Genomic DNA, 12,964 nt, shown 5'->3' on the forward strand with positions numbered 1-12,964 from the left:
TATGACCTGGTAGTATCGTAGGAGGCAGAACCGCTGGTCTTTGATTCTTCTGATGATGATTTGTAGTTCTGAGTACCCCTTTCCTGTTAATTATTTGTGACAAGCTCCGAAAAGTTGGCGTTTTTTTAGTTTGAAAATGTGAAGATCAGTGTTTCAATTAATGTGGCGCTTATTTTTAGTCCGAAAATGTGAAGGTTATAATTCATAAATATTATATATATTAGATATTTCCTGTCATATTTATTTACAAGAGAAACATAAAAAGAATTTTGAAACATAAATATCTGATATTTTTTAGGTGTCTGCCTCTCGGGAAGTTGTTTGTAAAGTGCCTCTAATTTAAGATTGTTGAATTTGTATAATATTTCTGCATTGTTGGAAGAAAAGTGCTCTGGTTCACTGTAACTCCCTTTTGCATTCTTGATTGACATTTTTCAATAGAATTATGAACAAAGATAAAGGTAAGGCAACATGGGATACAAGCACCACAGAGGTGTTACTTAAAGAATGCATGGAGCAAATCTACCGGAAAAATCGTCAAGGAACATCATTTTCAAAGACTAGGTGGAACAACATTCATTCTGCATTCAATGCAAAAACAGGAAAATCATATGAGAGGAAGCAATTGAAAAATAGGCTTGATAGCTTGAGGAAGGATTGGAGGACATGGGTTGATTTGAACAAAGAAACTGGTGTAGGTTGGGACCCTATAAACAATACAGTGGTGGCAACAAATGAGTGGTGGGAGAAGAAAAAACTGGTATATAATTGTTGATCTTGAGTTATGAACTGTGTTATTACTTGTTATAGGCTTTTTATTTTTGTTGATTGTATTCTTGCAGGAGAATCCCCAGTATGAAAAGTTTAGGTACCAGGGGTTAAAGTTTGCTCATGAATTAAACACGATATTCAAGGGTGTGATAGCATCTGGAGAGGATATGTTGGCACCGTCTTTAACCCAACCTCAGACACAAGAGGATGATGAAGAGAATGTGTATAGAGTTGATACAGATCTCCTTGAAGGATCGGGGGATAGCGAAGAAGATCTTGGAGGTGCTAGTATAGGAGTTACGGATGAGATGGCAGGCGTAAACTTAACAGCAAATACTGCACCTAGTGGTTCAGGAAGCCATGGGAAGAGGAAGAGAGGTGAAGGGTCTAGCAGGCAAACAAAGCAAAAACTTCCAGCCTCAAGACAAATAGCGGATTCAGTTAGTGAAATAGCTACTGCATCTAAGGATAGAGCTGCAACTCTTAAGAAAATAAAAGAGGTATCAATTTCTGAGGTTACGGCCGAAGTGCTCTGCCTTGAGGAAATTACAAGTAACTCTGATTTCCGGAACCGGTGCTTAAGACTTCTGTTGCACAAGAGTGTTCGGGAAATGGTTGTTTCACTAAAAGGACAGCCAGAATACTTGGTTGCATGGCTACAGGATATGGCATACAATCCACCATCATGGCTGAAACCCCCGCCTGCTTGAACTATATTTTAGGACGCATGTTATGATTTTATTTTGTCTAACTCGGACTAGAGTTGTTATTATATGTTTTTCAGTTAATGTTTGTGGAACTATGAAATTATGTAACTTGTTAACTGACTATGAATGTTTTAAATGTTTTTAAGTTACATGTGTTATTTATAATGGTAATTGCAGCTTATGAATGTTTTTGGACTAATTTTTATGTCTTTGCATGTTTAACAGAAAGAAATATTTATTTGCACATACGTAAAAATATTTATTTGTCGTCTAAAAAAATTCTTACAGTTGAATTTAACCGCACTCACAGGTGACATTATCTATGGCAAATTGGAACAATCAATTTACGTTTGACTGGATGGAGGAAGATGAACAGTCTGAAGAGGAGTCAGAGGAAGATGAACAGTCTCAATTGATTTCCCTTTTAGATGAAGAGATAACACAATATGAAGAGGTAGCTGTATTGGTGAGTCAATATGTGATGCCTTATGTGTGCAAAGAGCCACGAAGAACTAGTCAGCAAACAGGTAATTTATGGGTGCAAGAAATTTTGCGAGATCATGAAATTCGGTGTTATGACATGTTTCGAATGGAAAAAGAAATGTTCATGCGATTATGCTCTAAACTGGTCAAACATGGTTTAAAAAATTCCAAGTATCTGGGAGTGGAAGAAATTGTTGGTATGTTTTTTAACACGGTTGGTCATGGACAATGTAATAGGATGATTCAAGAAAGGTTTCAACATTCAGGAGAAACTGTAAGCAGGCATTTTTATAGAGTATTACAGGCTTGCCTTAGTCTTTCCAGGGAATATATCAAACCACTCGATCCTACGTTTTCTGTAACTCACCCAAAAATAAAAAACGATAAACGATATTCGCCATATTTCAATGATGCAATAGGAGCAATTGATGGCACTCATGTACGATGTGTGGTGAGTCTTTCGAAGCAAGACAAATATATCGGGAGAAAGGGATATCCGACACAGAATGTTATGGCTGTATGTGACTGGGACATGTGCTTCACTTTTGTGTTAGCAGGATGGGAAGGTACTGCACATGATGCTCGTGTGTTTAACACTGCTGTCTCAACTCCAGCCTTGGATTTCCCTCATCCACCTCCAGGTATATTTTCAGTAACTTCAATTTTAATTATATCAAATTCATTTGATATTTTCATTAATTTCACAATGTCAACATAATTTCATGATTTATTAGGGAAGTATTATTTGGTCGATGCTGGCTATCCAACTCCACCAGGATATCTTGGTCCGTACAGATGTGAGCGCTATCACCTTCCAGACTTCAGGCGACAACCGGGATTTGAAAATTATAACGAAGTCTTCAATTACTACCATTCAAGTTTGAGGTGCACTATAGAAAGGACTTTTGGGGTGTGGAAGAATAAGTTTCGCATCTTAGATAAGATGCCAAGTTACAAGTATAAAACTCAAGTCCAAGTAGTTTGTGCTACAATGGCTATACATAATTTCCTCCGAAGAAATTCTGAAACTGATAAAGATTTCATAGAAGCTCAATCTGAAGGTACAATTGACGAAGACAATCATGATGAAGCTGGTGAGACATCCTCTTCAAATTTACCTAGATCAAGACAAATGAATCATGTGCGTGACACAATCAGAGACCAAATTGTATTGAGCATGGCATCCAATTAGTTATTTGATGTATTTAGTTTAAAAATGCTACGTATGTATGACCTCTAATTTACATATTTATCCATTACATATATTTAATTAAGTTTTTTATTATTTTTCAATTTCCTTCTAGTAATAACTTAATTTTTTTTCTTTTTAATAAATTTTTTTTCAATACTTCTTTTAAAATGGTCACATTATATATATAATTTCTTTATAACAATAAATTAAATTTCCTTATTTTTAATAATTTTATTTTTCATTACTTTATTTATGACAAATAGTCACATTATATATATAATTTTTTTATAATACTAAATTAAATTTCTTTACTTTTAATAATTTTTATTTTTCTTACTTCTTCACTTTTAATAATTAAATATCTAATATTAGATATGTGCTATTTAATAGAATTCATGTCCTTTTAAGTCATTTTACATTCAAACTTACTTTTACATTTATCATCCAAACAAGTTTAGCTTCTCAAACTGACTTTTTTCTGAAACCCAATCCAAACATAAATCACATTACCCAATCTGACTTTTACTCAATCTGACTTCTGGAAAAGTCAGATTGAAAAAAAAGTTACTTCTCCACCGCCAATCCAAACACACCCTTAGTTCAAGTAATTCTTAGCGCAACTCTCACCCCTACCCTATCACTTTCCCGGCCACCAAATATGTTCATTTATGTCAATTGCCTACTGGATCCCAAACTTGAGAGACCTATTGAAGTGCAATCACTCTTATTATCCGCTAGGTCCCAGATGCTTCATTTCTCTCTCCCCTTTGGGTTGAGGTTGCAATTTTAACTTTGAATTCTTGTAATTAAGTTAAGTTTATTGTCTCTTGGAGGTGGCTAAGGGGAGAGGGGTTGCGCTTCTTTCTGGGTAAAGTCATGGCTTTTGGGGGCCGTCTTCTGTAATGGGCTTTTTTTACTAAAATACGATAAACAGTAAAACTATTTATCAAAATACTGTATTTTTGAAACTATTAACCAATATGCTACGCTTAAAATCGTTATTGGCAAGAACGATTTTCAAATTACACACAAATCGTTCTTAGCGTGAACGATTTTATAAATCATTCTTAGTGTGAACGATTTCACTTTTTCCTATTCACCCCCATGCGTCTGAATTGCTGCCAATTATGCATGCAAAACCATGCGTCTGAATTTCTACCAATTATGCATGCAAAACCAATCAATTATGCGTCTGAATTTCTGCCAATTATGCATGCAAAACCAACCAATTATGTGAGCAAGACCAACTAATTATGCATGCTCTATAAGCATCTCTGACATAGCATGTGAGAATCCGTGAGGCTACAGCTATGGCTTTATATATATTATATGTGAATTCATTCTCTTCACGCCTTGCGCTTCATTGCTCTTCACTTCTTCTTCTTCTTCTTCTCGCCGAGTTCTTTTTCTTCTTCTTCTCACTTGTTGTTTCATTTTCATTATTCTCCTGTACTATTATTTTTTCACTCTTGTTTCCAAACAAGACAGGCTCTTTTACTGTTGCTGTGGGCATGTTGTTTCTCTTCTATTTTTTCTTTTAAAAAATTTACAGTTGTGATATACAATTTGATTTTTCATCCATACTATCCTTGATGAGTTAATATTTCATTGTTCTAATTTTCAGGAAGTGAGTGGTGGGTTCAACAATCTGAAATATTTGTACTCTTTCTAAACTAGGTGCCTCTTATTTTAATGGTAAAACTATCATCTGCTATATTGTTTTAAGATGTTAAGATTTTGATATAAGCTCCATTTTTTCTTGGTATATGATTATTATTTTTTCTTATGAAAGTATACTTCTCGATAAGTTTAAATTTGGTAAGATAAAACTGAAAAATAATTATATATGCCCTAAATATCAAATATGTGGTATATATTAAGTTGGTAAATTAAAAAAAAAAGTCTTCTACCCACTTCTAATGAACCATTGCTTTCATATATTTTTTAGGTAAAAATAAGGTGTAAGTAAAATTGAAATGAATGAAGAGCACTCATAATTTCTTTTTTTCATTTTGCCTTTTCCATGCTATTTGTTATGTTGTATTTTTTAATTGATGATGACATGTCATGATATGAGTGTTTTAAATCAAGAATAAAATACTCTAACTGTTCTTCTAGTTTGCATCAATTACATAGATCTTTCCTCTATTTTAAAAGCATACAGTTTAGTCCAATTAGTTAACATTGTTAATAGGAGTATTCTAAAAAATTCTAAAAATATTATTTTTAACTGAAATTTATATTAAAATAAAATTTATTTACTATTTTACTTTTGATTCTAATAAAGTCTTAAATTATATTTTTATAGTTACATTAATTTCAATCAGTTAAGGCAAACATAAAAGATTTGATTAAAATTTTAACTAATTTTTTATAATAAATATATATTTAACTAATTATGTTTATAAATCTTTGTAATAAAGAAGTGTTTAAAAGTTTTGAATTATAAATTGAAATAACTTATAAATATTTTAAACTTATATCATTTAAATTCTATGATAAATAAAAACTAGGAATTTGAAATATATTTTTACAATTTAAAAGAAATCAAAGTAAATAATTTTTAATGAATGTGATAAACTAGAGAAAAAATATTTATTTTTGAACCCTTCTTTTCAACCCAATGGTCTAAAAGATTTTAGTCCAATTAAATGTTTAATTTCATGCAATAAATTAATATTTATTAAATTAAATTTTACAAAAATAATGAAATAATAAATAGGTATTGTAAGGTATAAATAATATATATGTGTGTAAAATAAAAAAAATCTTCATCATATGTTATTATTAAAATAATATTACAAGAAAGAATTTTAATATTAAAAAAATATATGTTTAATGTATTTTATATAGTGCAATAATATATTTATTAATACTTGATGTAAATAAAATTATAGAAATAGAAAAAAAACAAAAGGAAAAAATCTCTATTTCTTAAACTTATTTATTTATTTTAATTGCAAATAAATAATTTACAAAAAATGATTAAAAAGTTCTGAAAATTACTAAATTTGTAATCAAGTTTGTTTACTATACTTTAATAGATTTTGACAATAATAGCAATAACACATCTTTTATAGTAGTTTCTAATTTAGAATTATGCAGTTTTCATTATATATTTTTTTCCTTAGATATGGATTTCATTATGTGTTTGATTATATAGGATATTCTGAGCTAATAATAAATATTGATTTTGCAAAAAAGTAATGGTATAGTGGAGTTAATTTATTTGTATAACTTAATCTTACTTGACTAATGATTATAATGAAATGATTAGGAAGTAGAATGGATCATAGAAAGGAGTTCGTGTGTGTATTCGCAAATAGACAAATTTTTAATGGCCCAACCGGTGTAACATTTGAGTCTATAATGTGAAAATGATCAAAGTTGATGAAAACATTACCTTGGACAAATTGAAGCAAGTTATCAGACGAAAGTTGCGACTTCCTCCCCATCAAAACGTGACAAATTTAGTATATAGGTATCCTACATGCATAAACCACAATACCAAGTATGCAATTTGGAAGATGATACAGATATAAAACAAATGTGGCAAGTGACTAGAAGATTTTCAACTTAATTAACATGTGCAGAGTTGTATGCTAACATATGTGATTTACCAGATAATGGCCATGTTGAGTCACAACCAATAGGTGATTATGTCAAAAATATGCCCCCATCAAGTAGCAATAAGGTGAACATGATGGAACAAGAATCTATGTTTAGTGATCACATGGAAAGTTTCCAACCATTTGAACTCCTCATAGATGGTGGGAACATTATATCATCATGTTCTCTTCTTCACGTAGAAGATATCATGGATGAATCAGAGGATGAGGAAGAATATGATTCTTATTTAAATGCTGGTAATGGGGATGATAATGGTGACAATGACAATGAATATGACGAGATGAATGAGCAAAATCAGGTTGCAAATGCTTCCTTGTCACAAATTCATGTTGAGTCAGTTACAACTCCTGAATTTGGTGAATTAGAAGATATTCTGCATGTTAGTGATAATGAAGAGTTAAATGTTGGGAAAATATTTAGCAATGTCCAAGTTTTAAGACGTGCAGCCAAGCTATATTCTGTTCGTGTTCATCATACATTTAAGGTCTATTATTCTTGTAAAAAGTATGAAGAATATCATTGTGTTAACTATGGAGAAAATTGCAATTGGAGAGTGAGGGCTTGCAAAAAGGAAAGCGAGAACTATTGGCAAATTACAAAATATGGGGGGCCTCACGTATGCTTGAGCACGTCATTAACTCAAGACCATCCAAAGTTGGACGCAGGTGTTATATCATCCTGCATTGTGACAATGGTAACTGACAAACCAGATGTGAAAGTGTCACAAATTATTGAGAGGATGCAATCAATGTTTGGTTATACTGTGTCATATAGAAAAGCATGGAAGGCAAAACAATTAGCAATTGCGATTGCTTTTGGAAATTGGGAGACCTCATATTCCTTGCTCCCAAGATGGTTAGCTGCAGTTCAACACTTCATGCCTGGGTCATGCATATATTTTTCAAACAAACAATACTCTCAAGTCAATACAAATGGTCAACCGATTGAAATGTTTCATTGTGTTTTTTGGACATTCAAGTCATATATAGATGCATTTCTGTATTTAAAGCCATTATACAAGTTGATGGAACATTCTTATATGGAAAATACAAGGGCGCATTGCTTATGGCAATATCACAAGATGGCGATCGAAATGTTGTGCCACTTGCATTTGCTATAGTTGAAGGGGAAACAAGATCTGCTTGGGCATGGTTCTTACACCTTGTATGCCAATGTGTTGTAAAAGATAGAACAGGAATTTGCTTAATTTCAGATAGACATCGTTCAATTTTGGCTGCTGTTGCTCAACCCCAAGTTGGATGGCAACCACCACATGGACATCATATTTTTTTGTCTACGACACGTGACTTCAAATCTTCACAAAGCACATGGAACAAATTGGTTAAAAGAGAAGTTTATAAATATCGGTGAGATTCCTTGTGCTTTTTATGATCTTATAACTATATGATTTTATAATCATTCTAACAAGTGCTAATAATAATATGTAGGGTATGCTTATGAACGTCATGTTGTTGACAGAGAATTAGCAAAAATAGCATTGCACCATACTCCTGCAGCTAGATGGATCGGAGCCATCCCAAAAGAGAAATGGTCACGTGCATATGACCTTGAAGGTCTTCATTTTGGACACATGACAACCAATCTTGTAGAGTGCATGAATAATGTATTTAAAGGTGTTCGAAATCTACCAATAACAGGTTTAGTTAAGACAACCATGTGTAGAGTCAATAATTATTTTGTCAAACGTGCCCAACAAGTTCATGCTCAAATTATGGTTGGTAAGGTATTTTCCGAGACAATGACAAAGAAGTTAGATATAGCAACGCAAAGTGCATCTGCGTGTGTAGTTTGAGATTTTAACAGAATAGCAACATCATTTGATGTTATGGAGCCATATAATGTTCGATGTCATCAATTTCGTTGGTGTTGCAAGGTGAATTTGATTGACAGAAAATGTGATTGTGGAGAGTTCAAGCAGAAAAGTTTCCATGTATGCATTTCATTGCTGCTTGTGCACGAGTAGGCATAAACCATTTACAATATGTGGATCCTGTTTTTCGGTTGGAAACTATGCAAATGGTTTATAATAATGAGTTCCAACCAGTGGGAGATGAGATGTACTGGCCGCAGATTGATTGTCCTCTTCTAATACCTAACCCATCAATGATTAGAGATAAAGGACGTCCTCGCTCAAGTCGAATACGAAATGAGATGATTGGACCACACCCAATGAACCTAACAAGTGTGGATTATGTCGACAAGTTGGTCATAACCGTTCTACTTGTCCACAAGGTGTAGCATCTCGACAATAAATTATGTATTTCACTTTTTGTAATAAAAACATTATGTTTTATGAAGATTATATTATAATTAGTTTGATTTCTTTTATGTTATTTGGAATTCGTCCTTTACCTTATACAGAGACATTTTAAAATGGCACAACTTCCAGAAGAGGTGATAAATCCTGGCCCAGAGGATAACTCTCTTTTGTACTTGCAAACCCAACATATTTCTGAACATGTGTGGAATGATAATGTAAGTAAAATCTATTTCTTATATATTATTTCATTGATGTTTCTATAATAATATTTTTTCCCTTTTCCACTGTAGGTTAATAGGGTCCTACACACTAGACGAGTCATGCACGCTAATCAAATGATTAACCCACCTAATCAAATAATTGAATATCTTATATTAGCTAGATTTTATGATGCTGCTCGAGTAGGACAGTTTGATTATGATCGAGGTTTGGTCTCAGCACTTGTTGAAAGGTAGCATCCTGAGACTCATACATTTCACACTACACGTGGAGAATGCACTATAACATTAGAAGATGTAGCTAAACAATTGGGCCTTCCATGTGAAGGAATGACAGTTATTAGCCGAACTGGCTTTAATTGACAAGACATGTGTGAATGTTTTCTAGGTATTAGACCATCTGCAGATAGACTGTGTGGGCAGCGACTGCTTATAAGTTGGTTGGAAGAGAACTTTAATCACCTACCTGATAATGCGGATGATGTATAAGTTCAACAATTCACTCGTGCATATATCCTCAGGTTGATTGGTGGATATCTCATGCCCGATAGATCGGGTAGCAGGGTGTATCTAATGTACCTTCCACTACTTTTTGATCTTCAAGAAGTTGGAAAATATAGTTGGGGATGAGCAGTTTTAGCTCACTATACAGAGAATTGTGTAATACTACTAACCCAACTAAGGATGGGATTGGAGGATGCTTATCATTACTTCATTTATGGGCATGGGATCGTTTTCCTATGCTAGTACCACAACAACCTAGGTATCTAGATCCACAATCTGATATCTACCCTTTCTTACCTCCTTTGGGTTTTAGGTATGCTAAATTTATTCACTAACTATTTGTTATACTCTTATATTATTAAAATTATATAATTTTTAACATTACTTTTTTGCAATAACAGATGGAAAAATGTGAGACAAAACCCACGTCCACTTGCTGCGTCTTTAATCCGATATAGGAGCTTTTTGGATAAAATGACCAATGATGAGATAATATGGCAGCCATATGAATCTCTTTATGTGCGCCAATTGATTCCTGAGTATTGCTTGACAACACCTGAAATTTGGCGTGCTTCAATTCCTTTAATGTGTTTTAGTATTATAGAATGACATTATCCTGACCGTGTACTACGGCAATTTGGTCGTCAGCAACCAATTCCTTCCATGCCTATTCATTTGAGAAATTACCACACGATCCAATTACGAGGTAAAACAACTACAAATTGGATTGACAAATACGCAGACTTCATTCAAGCATGAGATAGATGGCCACATGTAATTGTTAATGCTCCTATAGCATTTGATGAACTTGATCGAACATCTCAGTACATGCAATAGTATTGGAGACATACAAGATGATGGATTCAACGTATTAGTGGCGATACAGGTCGTACAGTAAGTTTTTCATTTTTTCACCATTAATATTATTTCCTTTTACACAAAAAGTGTTATTATCTTATATCTTATTATTTTTTTCAGTTTGACATAGTAGAGGAGCTATACAGGCTTTCAATTAATTCTCATTCAACATGTCCTAGTTGTGTTGATTATCGAGATAGAGTTGCTCGCGACCAACGTAACATTTTACTTGCACTTAGAGAACAACATTTTAATGTGAACCCTCAGCCTGTTCCACCAATAATTGAGTTGCCTTAGCCACAAATTCCTCGTGATAGACCGAGCAATCAACGCGGTGGTTACTTGTCTACCCAACCTATAATTGAAAATGAAAATACAAGGGAACATGAACTTTCAATTTTTACTCAGGCTTCTGACATATCACCGTCACCATCACCCCCTTTCATCTCTGTCGATCCTACACAACTTGAGTCTCATTACATGGCACCCTCATCATCATCCCCTTCCAACTCAGCCAATCCTTCTCAATTTCAACCATTCATGACTTTATTAGATAATCCTGCATTATTTTCAGTTGAATACAATGCTTCTACTTTTGAACATGGTAGACCATCAAATGAAGCATTTGTCACTCCTCGACAATCTATACATTTAAATGAATCACCTTGGTTTGTTTTGAACACGCCAACTACACAAACAAATGAGACATTTGAATCTCAAGAAATTGACATACACCAACAACGCCCACAACGTATGAGAAGAAGGCCAAGATATGGTATAGGAAGTCACTATTAGTAAGGTGGATAATTTTTTCTTTATAAACTTAAACTTTATTTATTACTTTTTATTTTTAATCTTATACTTATTTTACAATTAGTTTTAATATCATTATAACATTTTTCTCTCATTATATAGTCATGATTTTGTCATTCAAATGATTGATAAATTATTATACTAATCATTTTAATCAGGAGAGAAGGGGAGAAGTCATTCAACAGCAGATGAAGTTTGAAGTTGTTCACCAGAAGAACGATTTTCATTCACCTCATGCACATCAAGGACAGATTATGAAGAAGTCGTTCACAAGATAAATGACTTTAAAAATTATTCACTTGAAACCTGATTTTAAGTGTAATATATTAGTAAATATTTTTAAAAGTGCAGCATATTGATATATAATTTTACTGTTTGTAGTATTTTGGTAAAAAAGCCTGTCGTGTGGCATTTGTTCGATTTGACAAGAAATCAAGTATTGGGCATGGGCCTTTTATACCTGTGACCAAAATAATAATAATAATAATTTAGTCTTACAACTTAATTGCTACAATTAAAAATTTACAATCAAAACATAACTTTTCTTATTATGTACTGTTTGGTATGAGAAAGATAAAAAGAAGAGGAAATGATAGAAAATTTCATCAATCTCTATTTGAAAAAAAAAAAAAAAACTGGGGTTTTCAAATTTTAATCCAATATAAGTTAGATGAAATAATATTTACTATAATGTTGTAGCCTCACGGGAGCATCGTCGTGCATGCAAGGGTGAAATCGTTCTTGGCGTGAACGATTTCTAAAAACGATTTCACTTTTTGATTTAAAAAAATTTTAAAAGTGAAATCGTTCACGTCAAGAACGACTTGTATGTAATTTGAAAGTCATTTTTGTCAAGAACGATTTTAAATGTAGTATATTGGCAAATAGTTTCAAAAGTATAATATTTTAGTAAATAATTTTCCTGTTTATCGTATTTTGGTAAAAAAGCCTCTGTAATGAAATTGTATGTTGAATTGTTGATTGGAAATGACTTGGGGCTGGTAAGCGGATATGGGGTAAGCGACGCTGTCATATGATGATGTGTTTAATAAATCCAATTGGCAATTGTTGATTGGAAAACTAGATGAAAGTTGAGTTTTCTCCATTAAGGGTGTGTTTGGATGAAACCAAACCGTAGTTTGAAAAAGTGATTTTGGAGAATAGATTCTGGGGAAAATAGATTCTGTGAACAATAGATTTTGTAAAAAAGTGATTCTGAAAAGTGAGAGTGTTTGGATAGTTGTTATCAGAAGCACTTTTTATATATACAAATTACTAAAAAAAGATATAAGTTAATATGATAATTACAGAAAAAATAAATTTTATGATATATTTTAATTTGAAGGAATAAAATTGTTAATAATATTTTTTTACCAACATAATTAATACATGAGATAATATAATTAATAAATAATTAATGTGTATATATATTTATAAAATATAAGATTAAATATATTTATAAAAAAATGTGTTTATAAAAAAAATAACAAGATACATATCATATAGG

General features: G+C 32.5%; 1 protein-coding gene across 1 annotated transcript; it reads left to right on the top strand.

Moving 5' to 3' along the window:
• The first annotated feature begins 445 nt into the window (after window positions 1–445).
• On the top strand, window positions 446–1,481 carry LOC114752591 (L10-interacting MYB domain-containing protein-like). Its single transcript, XM_028941347.1, has 2 exons — window positions 446–760; window positions 843–1,481. The coding sequence occupies exons 1-2, from the start codon at window positions 446–448 to the stop codon at window positions 1,479–1,481; spliced, it is 954 nt and encodes a 317-aa protein (XP_028797180.1).
• The last annotated feature ends 11,483 nt before the right edge of the window (window positions 1,482–12,964 follow it).

The sequence above is a fragment of the Neltuma alba genome, unplaced genomic scaffold, assembly GCF_004799145.2.
Source record: "Neltuma alba isolate B1F8T4 unplaced genomic scaffold, ASM479914v2 tig00007445_pilon, whole genome shotgun sequence".
Classification (NCBI taxonomy): Eukaryota; Viridiplantae; Streptophyta; class Magnoliopsida; order Fabales; family Fabaceae; genus Neltuma; species Neltuma alba.